The 17,362-nt window shown below is 37.0% G+C and overlaps 1 protein-coding gene across 1 annotated transcript in view; it reads left to right on the plus strand.

The window, feature by feature from the left end:
* Window positions 1-9,144: 9,144 nt before the first annotated feature.
* Window positions 9,145-17,362, plus strand: part of LOC117379973 (unconventional myosin-Ic-like) — a 90,820-nt gene continuing 82,602 nt past the window's right edge. Inside the window, exons 1-2 of the mRNA XM_033976671.2 lie at window positions 9,145-9,273; window positions 9,798-10,015. Of these exons, the coding sequence (XP_033832562.1) occupies window positions 9,926-10,015 (90 nt within the window). The 5' untranslated portion in view covers window positions 9,145-9,273; window positions 9,798-9,925. The remainder of the gene's footprint in view (window positions 9,274-9,797; window positions 10,016-17,362) is intronic.

Below are 17,362 nucleotides of genomic sequence, written 5' to 3' on the forward strand. Positions count from 1 at the left end.
CACCCCGCCTGCTGGTTTTCACTTATAACTCTGGTATTGTTTCAGAAAATATACAGCACTTGAATTTTACAGTAGAAATACTTTAACCATATAAAAAGCATAACTATATACTTTATTATTATATGTCTTGGATAAAAGGAAAATTTAGATCTAGAAGTTCAATGCAGTTTTTGGTGGGCTTTTAAAAGTATTTTTGAAAGGATAGATTTTGAATATAATGAACGTAACTTCTAGTTTGACTCACATGGGACCATAGTACACTATATGGAAGCCCCATGGGTGACAAAAATATCTAGATTTATTTTGTGTGTATATTGATATAAATGATTGTTAATTACACAGACTTGCAATGTCATGGTTTAAAGTAGCCTATAGCACAAAATAATTTGGATATTATCTTGTAAAAAAAAACTTGTCATCTTGGCCACTGTTAATACGTAATACAAAATTGTAAATATAGCTTTCTTTTTTTTCTTTGTTTTACCAATAATGTTAAAAACATGGTAGATATTTACGTCAGTTTATATGCATGTGCAAATTGACAGTTAGATTAAAGTTCATGCCAACCAGCAACAAACATAACCTTATTGTAGTTAAGGGGTCAAGTTTGTTTATAAAGCACACTAACAAACTGCCATCACTAAATGCTCTATAACATCAACTATGACATAACAATAAATAAATGAAACTAAAGAAACAATAGGAAAATCATTCAACTGTAGACCAATGTGAATCTGAATAACATACTAAAACCCCATGCTATGAAAAATAATATTGCAAGTACAGCATGTAGTCCTCCCAGCCTAATTAAAATGGTGCTTACTCTGAAAGAGCCCTGTTTCTGTGGATTTAAGCCTCTGCAGTGTTAATCTGAGCCCGCTGTGCACCGCATGCACCAGATGTTTCAGATGAAATGAACTCGTTTTGAGCTTTATCATAAATTTATATCTGCTATTTATAGAGATCTGACTCCAGAGCTGCAGAGAGGCGGTTTGGACTGTGCTTAGACTAAAGGAATTACGATTGTTGATGTTTATTTCCCAAGAAAATGTTAAGTATAATAGCTTTGTTTTTCTTATTAGCTAAACTGTGAGGGCAATATTAATGGTCCTCTGTGGAGCTTTTCTGGTGGGAGGATCTGCCATCTGCTTGTCTCCATATATTATTGTATTGCTTTGGAATATTCCCCAGTATGGCATTAAATGTGTCCAACTTGAATCTTCTATTTATTCCATTACGGGTGTTGGCCCTGTGGCATTACCTGCTTGTCTCCATGGAGATCATATGTTTAATGCCATTCTGTGGAACACTCCAGGCAAAGCGGTAACATCTACAAAGAGACAAGCAAATGCCCTTCCCACTAGTCCAGCCAATAATAAGAAATACTAAAAAATGTTCTCTTCAAATACATAGTAATACTAGTAATAGTAGCAGTAATTTATCAAATCATCATTCTCTGTCATTGTTTTATAAGGGAATGTGTTCATACTTTCATTTACCATAGATTTGAATAGGGAAAAGCTTATTTCTTTTGGGGCATTTATGCACACATTTAACCTCTCACAATGCTAAAATAAATAAAGTAGGATTATTGGTTAGGCATGACAATGTTATATCATTCCATTTGAATATTCTAATCAGTACAATAGCGTTTTTTAGATGGACACAAAATCAGTTCCTCTTGGGTTTTTCAGTCCAAACCCACTCTACAGTTACTGCACATGAGTAATGATAACTGCGGCTAAGTTTAGACTCATGTCACAGTGGAGAAACCTGTTCAGGCGGTTTCCATGGTAACAAAAAATACAACTATTGTGATGCTTAGACAATCTTTCAACACTTCTGTTCTGTTCAAACTTCTACAACAAACTGGGAGTGGTAGACTAGATCCTCCTGCAAAAGTCACAGTAATTAATGGGGAATTATACAACTGGGTTATATGATTGCAAAAATCATATAGTTATCTAATTAGGCCACTGACTGATTTGCTATTTTCTGAAATGGTCATATTGAAATACAGTTCTCTGTTTAGGTGCTTTTACGTGGTTTTACCATCTTAAAAATGTGAAAAAGAGAACTAGTTAGGCTTGAAGTGGTCCAAAGTTACTATACAATTTTCTAACACATCCATTCCTAATTATTCACTTTTGACAAATTTATGAAAATCAGAACCCCTTGCCCCCTTCCACAATTGGTCAGTCTCTGTCATGAGTGAGTGACAGGTGGAATTAACCAATCACAATGAAGTGTTAATTTCCAGAAGAAGAAGCTAGTTGTTGTAGTTTTAGACTGTCTTTACAAGGTTACTTCATGGCAAGACAAATTTGTTTGTACAAGTCGGACATACAGTAATTCAAATTGCTTTACAGAATTAAAAAGACAAAAGTCAGAAGAGTGCAGAATTGAAACTTTTCAGTTAACCAGAACCATTTTGAGCCTGGACTTAAAGATTGTCAGAGTAGAGGTCTATCTCATATCTTCAGGAAAACTATTCCAGGTTTTAGCTGCATAAAACAAGCGCATGTTTAGTCCTCTAGGCCCCAGCAGGAGGCTGGTCTCTGAAGCCCCCAAAGTGCGACATGGTTCATATGGCACTAACATGTGGGAAATGTACTTTAGTGCTAGGCCATGGAGAGACTTGTACAAAGCAGAGCTGCTTTAAAGTCTATTCTCTGAGCTACAGGAAGCCAGTGCAGAGACCTGAGCACAGGACTTATGTGCTCGTGCTTCCTAGTTCTAGTCAGGATCTGAGCAGCAACATTCTGAATGTACTGCAGCCATATTAAGGCTTCTTTGGAGAGGCCAGTGCGCAGGTTGTTAGAGTAGTCTAACCTACTGGAGACAAACACATTAATAAGTCTCTTCTAATCTGGTTTTGACAGGATACCTTTGAATTTTACTATGTTTTTAGATGGTAAAAAGCTGCAAATGTTATTGATTAGACGTGGCTGTTAAAGTTCAATCCATTATTATCAACCCTAGATTTCTAGCCTGATTTTAAAGTTTTAAAGTGGGACTGGAGGTGATTGCTGACACTTTCTCTTTGTTTCTGTGAGCCAAAGACTGGCTTCAGTCTTGTTTAACTGGCAAAAGTTGTTTTTCATCCACACACTGTTCTGTTGGATGCAGTGGCAGAGTGAATCCACTGGTATATATCAATATTCACCTGCTGTCAGTGAGACAAAAATATGAGCATCATCTGCACAGTTGTGGTAGGACACATTATTGCAGCATATTAACTGGCCTAAGACTGAACAAAAGGGGTCTCAAAATTGACTCCTGGGGCATCCCACAGGTCAGGGCTATGTGATCTGACACACAGTTTCCAATTTCAACAAAGTACTAGGATTTGAACCAGTTTAGTGCAGTACCAGAGATTCTCACACAGTCCTCTAGTCCCTGTAAGAGGATCCCATGATCGACAGTGTCAAAGGCAGTAGTCAGATCTAACAGGAGCAAGACTGCGACTTTGCCTGTATAAGTGTCCAGGCAGATCTGTCACCTTAATAAGAGCAATGTCTTTGCTGTAATTTCCAATAATGTTTGCAATATACCTCTCCCTTATTCTACATAAGCTGTGGTAGTACGTGTTCATCTTTTCTCTGTAAATCTCATAATGTATCTGGAGCTTTGACTTGCGTCATTCCACTTGGCCCTCCAACACTCCTTTTTCTGTACCCTGACCTGAGTCGCAAATGGCTTATTGCTCACCTCTCGTGTAATATATAACCTACACATACCATTTTGCTATTTTCTTTACAGTCAGAAATGGTGGAGTTGTAAGCTCTCACCTCCCAGCAAAAAAGGCCACAGGTTCAGTTTTTTGGCCTTTATATGTGGGGTTTGCCTGCTTTTATTAGTTGTCTTGTTTCCTACATCAAGATACAGTAAAACATGCATAGGCTTATCCTCCATCTAAATACTCTTCTTAACCAAAATGGTATTTTGCAGGAATAAATTAGAGTTCTTGCATAGCTCGTGACTCCGTCTAGTGTCACCCCATTGAAATGTCTTTTGAAATATTGTCTGCTTCTCCAAATTGTAACCCAACACCACAAGAGGGCAGCAGCTAATCTTACATATTCAGAACCTGCTTATTATTTCCTGAAGACAAGGCGTACATGTCAAATTGTTTTTCCTCTTGTGTTTTTATGTATTTTGTGCACACAGGGGTGCAAGTGGGGTCCTGTACAGCCTGATGGACATTCAGGTTTTCCGGGGGAAACGGGACACGGGCTCTGAATGGACAGGGCGAGATTTCAGCGCACAGAAAAAGCAGGGAACAAACGTCAAACAGTATGCACTTCCTCCCTGAGTGCAGAGACAGCAGACAGAAATAGACGTGGTTATTTTGAGACCACAGTTGTGAGATTGACTGTTGGTCCACTCTGAGCTGCACTGGGGCCCGGTGGAGTCTGGTTACAGGACGTCCCATTTGAGAACCATCTTTCACTGCACTGCCCCCTGGCTGACAGTCATGTGCACTGCTATCCTGCGGCATAATGGTAATGGCACACAGCAAAAAATTCAGTCATGATTTTCATAGAGCCTTGATCACCAGGTATTGACATCAGACTAAGTTACAGGTCAGATCTGTGGAGAGGTGAGTCCGCTCACTGTAGGAATGCATGTTTTTCAGGGTATTTCTTTTAGCAATAAACAAGATTAATATGTTAATGCATCCCATTAACATCTCTGTCAAGACAAGCAAGTACTGGACCCCTTATCACACTATGTTACATAGTGCATTTTTAATATAATATAGTCAGTGGGAGTGCAGTGCAAATGAGGAAATTACTATCAATAGTTCTATTCATTTCACACCATACGATAAACCAGAATTTAAAACATGCTTGGTTATATTGCTGTTGTTTTTCAGTTTCAACGTGCAGTAGAGGTTAGGACAACACTGTTTGCTTCAGCCTCTGTAACAACCAAAAACCAAAGCATTTCCAAAAACTTCCCAAGTTTACACTTTAAATGTAAGATATGTGATTAGGCCAAAACAAAAGAATCCTTGCAGTCAAAAGTGTTAAATTTATTTAAGAGTTACAATTTGGATTACTATGGATATGCGTGCAGTTGGCATTTATCAATCAATTACACTGTACTACTGTAGGTCAATATATGGACAACATTCAAATGAGTTTTAAACAGAGCCTGAGGTGGTGAAGTGCAGAGCTCCAGTTTCCTGTTGATGCCCTGAGCCTCCAGCCAAAGGTCAAAGTTCGAAGGATGTGTGTCAGTTCGTTTCCTCTCCTAAGTTGACCACTTTCCTCCAATAAAACAAAAAGACGACACAATGAGTAAACAATTCTGCATGGGACTAAAAATGAAAGCAGCGTAGACAGGGTTTTAGGAGATTTAAAGGTACACCCTGTCACTTTTTTGGTGAGGTCCTCTATATGTTTCCCTGGATGCTTTGCCTGTAATGTTCCATAGTTTAGGATTAGATGTATATATCGTCTATTCAATTACTGGTGTTTTTATTGCTCAAAAATGCCTTGAAAACATGTATTCTGACTGTGAGCAGAGTCACCTCTTTACAGATCTGTCCTGTAACTTACACAAAAATCGAGACTCAAGACTGTTCCAGTTACAATTACCTAGCCAACTTTAGTATTAACTATTTTTAATTGCTTTACTAATTGTTCCCTCTGTTGACAATATGGCATTTCTACACCTAAAATTCAGGATTAAGATACTATCACTTGTTTCCCATATTCCTTTGGTTTTACAATGTAAAAGACCAGATTGGACTTTTAAAGGTTCTGTACCTGTCAAAACCTACAAAAACAAAGCCAGTTCATTTTAAACAGTTTGCAGTGGATCAAAGTTATTCCCCACTTACCTTATGCATTCAAATCATCCTAATTATTCACCACAATGAGTTTATATGTGGAGTTTTGGTGCCATGGTAAAGCTAGCAACAACTAGCATGATAACACACACTTTCTGATTACCTGACATAACACTTTGTAATTAGTGAGTAGATTGCTGTGGACATATTTTGACCTCAAGACCTGCTCATACATTATCTGTATTGGGGCAAGACATATTTTGGTCAAATACATGGAAAAAGTACAGAGCAAGCAAATGTCGTCAACAAACATAAAAACATTTACTTTTACTTTCATTCTACTCTCATATGTTTATTTAGTAGATTTACACAGTGCTTTAAGGCTTATCTACTTAATCGTATTTGAAACCTATCCCAGAAAGGAATGAGTCAAATCAGTGTTGCAAAATCTACGACTCCACCTAGTGATAAAATGGCATATACCAGACCAAGTGATGTAAGAATTTCTTCAGTCTTGTTTCTGTTTTTATAGTTGCAGCATAATTTTCTTCATGGGAAAATGTCCGGACTCTTTAAAATACCATTGGAAGAAAAACATGAAATCCCCTGAAGTGAGGTTACTTAGATTTGCATCAGACTTAACATTATAGCTGTGATGCAAGTGGAGCTGGTGCCAAATGACAAAATGAGTTGTTTTTGGGAGGGTCCCAGTAAGTTCAGGAAGCCTTCCACATGATGGAGGGTGTTAATCAGACAGAAGTATGGGGCTGGGCTGTGAACTTTTACCTCTGTACTAGTGACACAATAGACAAAGACAAGCCAAGAATGAAATAAATGACTCTTTCTAAGGATGAAAATGGGAATAACAGTTAAAGACTATACAGTAGCTTTATACAGAGCTGTATGAAGATGCCGTGAGTTAAAGGTGCACTATGTAACTTTCCTAGTGGAGGATCCTTCACCTGCTTGTTTGTATGATGATGTTATTGGTTTGAAACACAATATGGCATTAAGCTTATCTATCTCCTTAGAGAGAAGTAGATGCCACCCAGGCCAAGTTACAGATCAGATTTGAGGTGGTCCTGACCCGTACCCACACGCTAAGGATGCTTCAAGTTTGTTTTTTTTTTGTTTTGTTTTATTGTTGGTAATAAAGTTTAATGCCATACTATGGAACAATCTAGGCAAAAGAATAACATCTCCATGGAGACAAGCAGGTGTTTTGCATAATATGAATATTTTATTTCATGGCTCATCACAATTTGACAATATTTCCCTCTAACTTAAAATAAATAAATAATTAAATTGTAAAATGCTCACTGGAACAATATCCTGTCTCGCCAGTTTCAGTTGGCTGCCTGGCAGCTTACATGTAAAAAAGAGAAAAAACAACATAGAGGACTGAGAAACAACACATATTTCTGCAGAATCAACAACTGAAGTTATTTATCTCAGATAAAAGAAGTGATGTATTTTGTTCTGAATCATATGAGAATTTTCAAGAGGAGATGTCTTCCACATTTGAGAGACACGTGCTACAAATTAGTATCTGTGGTTGGACTTTCCCAAGATAGGATGGAGGTTTTTCATGCTTTATGGTCCAATTCCAGACCTTTCTGGATTCAGACTGGATGTAGAAGGGACTGGCTGGTTAGGCAAGTAAAATTCATCATTTTACTTTTAGTTGTTCTTGGTTTAAGGTTATATAAATAGTTGGTAATTGACATCAACCAAGTACTATATATAGCAACTACTAAAAATAACATTAAAAACAAAATATGAATAGTAAAATATATCTTATCTTGTATCTAAAACCAAGCTACAAACAAAACCCATGCAGTGTCATATCAGTAACAATCTTGTACACAAATAACCCAAAGTCAGATCTGGCCCCTATCTTAGCTCTTGTGTCTCTGGTGTGTGTTTGATCCTGCTCCTGTCTGAGCTGTGGGACAGGAAGAACCCTGTGTAGCGGCACAGGGCTCATGTTTTTTTGTATATTTAGTTTTTCGGAGTGAGTGTTGCCAACGTGTGTCTCCCTGTGTGAGCTGAGGAGGCCAGCACACACCCCTATGGTCTAACAAAGGTTTGGGACGAGCACACTCAGAACGTGGATGACAGGAAGAAACCGAAACAACAAGAGATCGTCATCCATCATCCAGAGGAACAGGCTACTCCCTGAAAACATGTCAGTGTGGGTTTTTACAGGTTTATACTAAAATAAAAAATTAAACCAGTCATGTTATGCAACTGTTAGACACTCAAAGTTATTTTCATTTTTAAGAGTAATTTGCAATGTGTGGCCACATATACAAGTGGTTTTATAATTTAGTGAATTTTTTTCATATTTACAGTGGCCTTTATCTACTCCTCTGAAGTAGTAAGTAGTCACATTTTTTATATACTGCTTTTCCATCTTCAAGGCATTCAAAGCACTTTATATCAAGGAACCACCAATGATGTTTATGTCGAGAGCAGGATTTGAACTGCCAACCTTCGAATGGGATGTCCTTTATATATTTTCTGCTCGAGGGTCCTGTACCAGCTTGACTTTATTCAGATGTTATTACATTGCCTGGAATGTCCTATTTAATTCAAATGGGGGTGTCTTATGGCCAAGAAATACCTTGAAAAACATGTTATTGTGAGTTGCCTCTCCACAGATCTGAAGATGGTGTCACTTTGATTGTCTAAATTGAGATAAGGTTATTGCAATACTATGGACCGGCCTGGCAAGGGAAAAACATCTCCATGAAGACAAGAAAATTCACATAGTGCATCTTTATATGATCTACCCTGGTGTGGACTGAAGATGTGCCAATGACCTCTTACCATCATCAAAACAAAGCACACCACACCTATAAGGAATACATGCAGGATAGAGAAGTTTAAACCCATACTGTGGAACATTCCAGGCAAAGCAATAACATGTCTATTGAGACACACGCACCAGAAAAGTTACATAGGGCACCTTTAACCAAGAGTAAACAATTACAAACTAAACAAAACAACAAGTAAACAAAATCTGAAGCTAGTTGTATATTAATAGTTACACTGAAATTAATTGCAAGAGAAAAGTATTTCCTTAGGCTGTTTTATGGCAAGATTAAGATGGATTACGTTGTGACAAGGTTATGATTGATTAGTATACTGTAGGCTCTCTATATAAATATGCTTCCCAACTAAATGATAAGAAAACATCCTAAGATAACATAGCATTGTACATTCCTGGAGTATTTAAAACACATAAGTCCAGGTCCCTCCTCTCATATCCTCTACATGTGACATCTGTAGCTCCACATCCTCCTTGGTGAGTGCGATTTCACATCCTCTGCTCCAGACCAGAGGAAACAGGCTCAGAGCGGGACCCCTCTCTGCTTCAAGTAACACCCCTGTCCCACACCAGGGCAGGTACCAAAACTACAGCCAATCATTGAGCTTGGACTACTCCAACGGCTCCACTGCATCTTCAGGTAAGAAAACTGGCATTGTATAAGACTTTTTAATAGTTTAATTCCTGGAGTTCTAAGTACTTCTAAGAATAGGATTAAGACTGGACTAAGTGAGAACTGAACCAGTACCAAATGTGGACGGAATCAGGATTTAAATGGGTCAAAAGCAGGACTAAAATATGACTAAAGCAGAACTAAACCAGGTAGATCTGATATTGGACTTGTTCAGACATAAAACAAGACTAAAACAGTAATAACCCAGAGGGCTAAATCAGGGCTTAATCCAATACTAAACATGGACTAAACCAGTGTTTTTCAGTCTTTCCTTGGTCATGGCACACTTTTTTGTTGAATAGATATAACGGCATCTCCATGGAGACAAGCAGGTGAAGGAAAGTTACATAGTGCACTTACGAATACACTCAAACTAGAGATTCCTTCAAGGCACACTAATGTTGAAAACCAAAGGACTAAACCATCTGTATCATAGTTTGGCAACAGTAATAGAGATTCTAATAATAACTCAACATTCTCTCTCACTTTAGATTTGGAACTTGCTCAAACCACAAAAGGGAGGATTTTTCAGCCACTTTTGACACACCGGTAGCAGCAGCAGAGGAGGAGAGAGGTCGACATTTGTGAATTGTGATTTGAAGAAGGGAAAGTTGCAAAGATGATGGAGCTCACAATTCAGCTCATCCCAACCGGAGAGATCATCCTGGCTCCGGGAAAGAATGGGGAAAACTACTGCCACAATTGCAAGGTAAGTGTCAACAATACATTCTCAATTTGAAGGGCCCATATTACGCCGTTTTGTGAGCTGTTATAATGTTGTTTCCTCATCAAAAACATTTCTGCAGTTGTGTTTAGTTCCATCACATATGCTCAACCACACAAGCCCAGCATATTTAGGCTGAGTTCTTCTCTTAAACTGAAAACACTCTGTTCCACTTTGTGATGTCATGTGGTAATACATGAAGTGCTCCACTGTGCTTTGAAACTCCATACACCTTCGCTAGAATCATTTGGATGACTTCAGCTGTGGAATTTCCAAGCTCTACTAAACAAAATGTAAAAATGTAGTTAACTTGAAAACTACCACAACATGACATCACAAGGTGAAAAAGAGCATTTTGAGCTTTGGAGATGTAGTCAAACTATTAAAGCAGGATTGTTCAAACATGTGTGAATGAAAGAAAACATAACTCCAGGTATGTTTTTGATGAGGTAACACCATTATAACATGACTTAAAGCTCAAAAGAGTCAATTTTGCGTAATATAGGACCTTTAAGTAATGTGAGGACAATGTCAAAAATGTGCACAAAAAAAGTGCAAATAAAAGTAAATGCTTGTTTGAGACCTATACACTAAGTGGAGGCTGAATGGGTGTGTGTAATATCTGTTAGTAAAATGTTACACAGATTTCAAGGTTGTACAGTGGCTTGATAATTACTAATGTGGATGTTTTTTGGATGTGAGAATATAATTTTGGATGTTGGTTTGTGAAAATATAAGTGAAACACCTCATATGACTCTGCTGCTATCAAAGTTACTACACAAGACTTTGAGACCCTGCTGTGGAAGTGACAAAATAATTACTAGCAAACTTGATTTTTGGATGCAAGAATATATATATATATTTTCTGTTGGTTTGAGTTTATATGTAATAGTTTTTGATATAGTGAAAAATGTTGAAAATTGTTGCTATAATCTTGTGTGGCAATTTAAAAGGCATCTTTGAAGGTGCAAATTGTTTCTACACTTATTATTTTGGAAAACCAAATAGTTAAAGATCAGTTAATAAAACATTTGATAAAAACACTACACATGTATTTATTACTACTGACCATATTGTCCTATAAGAGAACGTTATATGTTATAACGTTGTCACCTCATCAAAAACATACCTGATGTTGTCTTTTGTTCTTTTGACACCTGTTTGTCTAATCCTTTATTATTAGTATATTTACATCTCCAAAGCTCAAAATGCTCTGTTTCACCTTGTGATGTCAGCTACCTTTTACCTTCTAATAGAGATTGGTAATTCCAGGGGTGAAATTATCCAAATGATTCTAAATGTAGGGAGTGAAGATGTATGGAGTTTAGAAACGCAGTGGAGCACTTCCTGTATTACCAAATGACATCACAATGTGGAACAGAGTGTTTTCTGTTTGAGAGAAGAACTCAGCCAAAATATGCAGTGTTGTTTTTGTGATGAGGAAACAGCATTATAACATAGATCAGAAAATAGCATAATATGGACACTGTAGGTGACAATAAGATATTCCAAGAAATGTTTTTATAAATGTATTCAGATTTGGGTATGAGCAGCAGAAATCCATTGGAAACAATTCTGTGCATACAGACAGCAGTACCAAGGGACTGGCTGAAGCTATAATGCATAGTTGACATAAGACAACATTACATTGTATTTGATGAATGGAGTGATAATAGACAGAAACCCTGCCTTTATATTACAGCTATTGCTGTGAGCACATTTAAAACATCACTGTGGCAGATACATGCAGACTGTGAGGGAGGGTCTATAGAGGAACAGATGGAGCAGAATGCTGACAACAAAATCTCAGGAATGACATGAGAACAGCAAAAGTGTCTCATATGAAAACACACAGACTGCTTCTGCCATTCGTATTAGTTACTTTGACCACTAATAGTCCATTTCATTCTTCAAGTTATAAAACATCTCTCCACTTAATAAGGAAGTAAAGCTTTGTAACTTGGAAAGTTACACAGTATGGCGTGAAATCTTTTTTGTATCCATGGAGACAAGCAGGTAGTGCCACCAGGCCAAGTTGCATGTCTGATCTGCAGTGGTGGAACGTAACAAAGTACAAATAGTAATGTATTGTACTCCATCCATCCATCCATCCATTTTCTTTTGCTTATCCGGGTCCATGTATTGTACTAAAGTATAAAATTTAGGTATCTGTACTTTTTAGTCCACTACATTTTTTAACTGGAATGAAAAATAAATGTATTTGTTTTAAGTTACAAATTTTAACATGGTCATAGTTTGATCAATTCAATTGTTTCTGTTGAACAGAATTCAGCACAAATCTGTATCAAAATCACTACATTTGATGTTTTACTAGAAACAATCTGCACAAAATACATTAACATTTTAATCTTTGAGTGCATTTTAACCAGGGTTTTTAATACTTTTACTTAGGTTTTGCTCTGGTATCTGTACTTTTACTGAAGTAACAAAATTGAGTACTTCTCCCACTACTGCTGATCTGAGAGGTGACCCCACTCACATAAAGGATACAGGTTTCCAAGGTATTTTTGAGCCTTTAAAGCCATAATAATAATATTAAAATAAATGCAAGATGTATGCAGGTTTAATGCCATACTGTGTAACATTCCAGTTAAAGCTATATCATCTTCATATGCAGATGTGAAGCGCTATGTTCATTTATGCATCAAGAAAGTATCTATTTATGTTTTCAAATATATGCTAATAATATTATACTTATACTTGGGTGTGGCAGTGTGCCGTGGGTGGGGCTTGTTGTCTCCTGTTTTGCGGTATCAGTGATGCTCTGTTCAGGAATGCTGCAGCTCCAATGGGAGGAAGACTTGACAGCACTTTCCCACATTCCTCCAAGGTCATGGCTCCACGTGAAGCCCGCTCCTGTGTGTGCTTGGTGGGCATTGGCATGGACAGGTATTTTTCACATTGTGGGGACTAAAAACTGTACGCACACTTACATTATGGGGACCTGCCTTACTTCATGGGGACAAAAATCAGGTCCCCATGATTTATATCCTTTAATATTAACCTAGAGCAAAACCATGATTTAAATTTTAGCTAGGGGTTAAAATAGTGTAAATAGTGTTTTGCTGTAAGGAAACACATCAAATTTCTTCACAAGCCAAAACAAGAGCAAAACAACAGCAGTCTCAACTCAACTTGTCAGCATAGCAACCAAGACACATACAAAAGCAGTTACAGTAACAACACAAACACTTACAAGAACAACAAAAGGTGCCAACTCTGAACTAAACACAAAATATCAAATCATTACAATATCTTAAAATGCTTACGGCAGGTTAGACTACTAATTTCACAAAACCTTAGTTAACATTATCTTTAAGATTTCACTAAAAATCTTGCATTTATTCTAGGTGTAATTTTGGTGAATTATATCATTTCACTTCCTGGACAGCAGAAATTACATATGTACAGGTAATTCTATGTATGTTAGGTACGTGTTAGCTACCAGAGTAGTAATAATAATGAAGTAATAATTAGAAAAACATGAAGACCTGTCTAATTAAAGGTCCTATTTTACACAAAATGGATTCTTGTGAACTTTAAGCCATGTTATAGTGTTGTTACCTCATTAAAAAACATACCCAGAACTGTGGTTTGTTTCATTCACACATATTTGAGTAATGCAGCAATATTAGTTTGTCTATTTCCAAACCTCAAAATGCTCTGTTCCACCTTGTGATGTCATGTAGTGGTAGTTTTCAAGTTAACAGCTAGCTTTTACCTTTAGTTCAGTAGAAACAGGCATTTCCAGGGCTGAAATAAACCAAATTATTCTAGTGAAGATGGTGCACTTCTTGTATTACCACATGACAAAAGAGTGTTTTCTGTTTGAGAAAATAACTTAAACTAAATATGCAGGGGTTGTGTGTTAAACATCTGTGAATGACACAAAACACAACTCCAGGCATGTTTTTGATGAGGAAACAACATTATGGCATAGATTGGAAAATGGCGTAATATGTAATATGGGCTTTTTAAGGTTAGGATTATTCTACAGGAAATTAATGGAAGTCTATGTAATGTCCTCCTGAAGCATGGAAACCCAACATGTGTGTTTGTGCTTGTGCATGTGAGGTGTACATGTGTCGCTGTGAAACTGGAGAGAGCAGACTTGGAATTTCCAAAGACGTTTTAGTTGACAAAAATCCTGGCTCTGATCCCAGTCATTGTGTTCAGGGCATCTGTCAGTTTACTACTTCCACCAAAAGAGCTCATTGTTTTTCCAACAGAGCTAATTGGTTGATTTCCCACAAAATATTGGATATATTGTCCAAGTGGTAGTAAACAATCAGTATTCCAGTGGTGGAACATAATGAAGTAAAAGTAGTAAAGTGCTGTATGAATTTCAAGTATTTGTACTTTAGTTAAGTAGATTTTAAAGTGGATACTTTTTTACTTTTACTTCACTACATTTAAGAGTGGGTATCTGTAGTTCAGTACATTTTTGAACAGAAAAGTAAAAGTGTTTTGGTTTGTTTTTTTGTTTTTTTTTAACTACTGTTTGACATCTGCTGAAAAGGCTGAGGGTTTATTTTTAACACGTTCATTATTTGAGAAAACAAAAATATACAAATAAAACAGCCAGACAAAATGATTGATTCCGATTTTTCTGTTGAACAAAATTCAGTACAAATCTTTATCAAAATCACTACATTTGAACCCTTAATCTGTGCGAAATACTTTCAAATTTAGTCTTTAAGTACATTTTTAAATGGGTACTTTAAGTTGATTTTTTCATGTGATATTTTTACTTTTACTTTCCTTGAGTATTTCTTTGCTCTGGTATCTGTACTTTTACTTAACTAACAGAAGTGAGTTCTTCTTCCACCACTGCAGTATTCATTGGTTTCAGAATGATGAGCTGCTATAGCGATTCACATTTTGTAACTAAATATTATATCTTTTGAACTGGCTTAACGAAGCTGAAACCCATGAATAGGAACTATGCCATTTCTGCAGTTTTATTTACCTGTCCAAAAATACATTATGGCCCTTTATTTTATATTTTGCATTGTATATTAGCAATGGCATATTGGTATAGTGAAAACAGGAGAGAATGGGAGGCAGATATTTCAGGTGACATAACAGCTTTACCTATCACTTATCACTACAACATTTGTGATTTATGGGTAGTTTGTTCAAGGATTTTTTGTGATCTTGAAGTGGTTGGGCAATAACAGAGGAGGTGGGTTTCTCTCTTTTCCTGAAGTTAAAGTGTTCCGAGTTTGACAGAGGTGCAGAGGTGGAGAGAGGAGGAGGAGGAGGAGAGAGAGGAAGGTGTGGAGGCTATCAATGTCAGAAGAGCCTTTCCGCTCTGTGCAGTCTGCCTGTCTAACTCTGCCCCGTCAACAGGATACCCCCACCCCTGTGTGCGCCAGGAATGTCTAAGTACCTATTCGAAAGCTAAACAAAATACCATTAAAATCGAGATGTAATTGTACTAGGTTAATCAATGCATTGGAATTATTTAGCGGCTTCAATACTCTAAAGCACCTTACATTGCATAATTCATTCACTCTGTTGGCCACAACACATTCTTAGCAGGCAATATAGGTGAAGTGCAAGCATTTCAAAACAAAACTAAAAAATATCTTTAACTTTTCCTTTTGTTCTTTGCCACAATAGTTTGCCTTTTAAAAAAAAAAAAAAAAAAAAAAAAAAATCTATTTCAAAACCTGCCCAGATGTGAGCAGATAACCCCCATCAGATGCAGGTTTTTACAAGACATTTCAATAATCTCATAACTCCAGAAATCAGATTGTGATCAGATTTTTGGTGTGCGTGTAAACGTACCCACTTTGGATCTGAGCATGAGTCGACAAACCAGACAGTCAGAGGCTGGATCAATTACGCCCCCTTCTGGCAGTGCCTCTGTATTACACCACAGCACCGACTCTGTCTCCTCTGACCCCGCGGCTGAAAAAGGTCACCTTCACGAAGCTTCACATGTTTCATAAGTCGTATCTATAAACAGATCATCTGCGGGAGGCGTTACATGAATGAGCCGTATGGTAAAGGCAATATAAATAAACAGAATATACAGTTAATTCAAATGTTGGAATTTTTTTTTTATTCTTCAACATTTTACCATAACCCATAGATTTTATTTTAATTACTTTAAGTAGCCCACATACTAAATATTCCCTAGCTCACATATTGAGAGTTTTAGTAGCTGAAAATCAACCAAAAGCTTAATTAATTCGTGTTGACCGTGGTGATTTTTTTTTTTTTTTTTTTTTAAACAAAGACTGAAATCTTTGTCTCTCTGGCATGATTTAATTTCAATTAGTTTAAGTGCTTAATACTAAATATCCCCTGGGCCATATATATTGAGACCGTTTTAGTGGCTGCAAATCAATCAATAACTTGTGTGGTGTCAGCACAATTCTTGGTGACCTTCACTGTCCTTTGAAGCAATGAGATCACAATGTACTTAGAATATCAGTACTCTTGCTATATCCGTGAAGTAAGAGCGTGACAAAGTACCCCGTAGCCCTAATTCTCAATCTTAGTTTCAAATTTTAGCTATATTAAAACGTAAGCTGTGTTTGTTTTGCACTTTTCAACTTTCTTTTCTCAAAATCATGGCTGTTTATTGATGTGGGCGTGGCCTTTATACGGGAACGCTAAAAAAAATTGCAATCGCAGCTCCAGCCAGTAGGGGGGGTGAGAGTGCTGCAAATCACAACTTTATAGTCTTCGAGAAATAGAGGAATTTCCTCTTAAGATTTTAATAGAATAAACCATGTGTCGTATCGCAGTCGTGGACACAGTTTGGCTACATAATTATATTATATTATATATTAATATTGGTACATTTAACCTATATCTATATATATTCAACATATATTTAACTATATCAGCTTAACCGGTCACTTAACAATTTTTTGCGTTTAATGGTGGAATGTGACAACTAAGCTTTACTGTTTGATATAAACATTTAAACTGAAATAGGTCTAATTCCATGATACAAGAAGAGTTGTAATTTGGGCCACTAATAGCAATATAACTTGATAGACTTATATAGAGCTTTATTTGACTATTAGACAAGGAGATAGTAATGTTAAACCCGCAGATTTTGTGTTTGTACAAAAAACAAGGAGACACTGCATTTACCATGGCTAAAATAAACCCCCATCATTCATTACGCGGCATTGGGATGGTGCTTGGACTTCCTGATACTGCAGTGAGTGCCCTGGGGAGGAAAAGTGGTGAAAAACTCACAACACAACTGAAACTAAAAGGAACGAAACGAGCTAAAACGTCTCAAATGAGTGCCTGAAATAGCAGGATTAACTGGCCTTTCACGT

Source organism: Periophthalmus magnuspinnatus, chromosome 13 (genome assembly GCF_009829125.3).
Source record: "Periophthalmus magnuspinnatus isolate fPerMag1 chromosome 13, fPerMag1.2.pri, whole genome shotgun sequence".
NCBI classification, from domain to species: domain Eukaryota; kingdom Metazoa; phylum Chordata; class Actinopteri; order Gobiiformes; family Gobiidae; genus Periophthalmus; species Periophthalmus magnuspinnatus.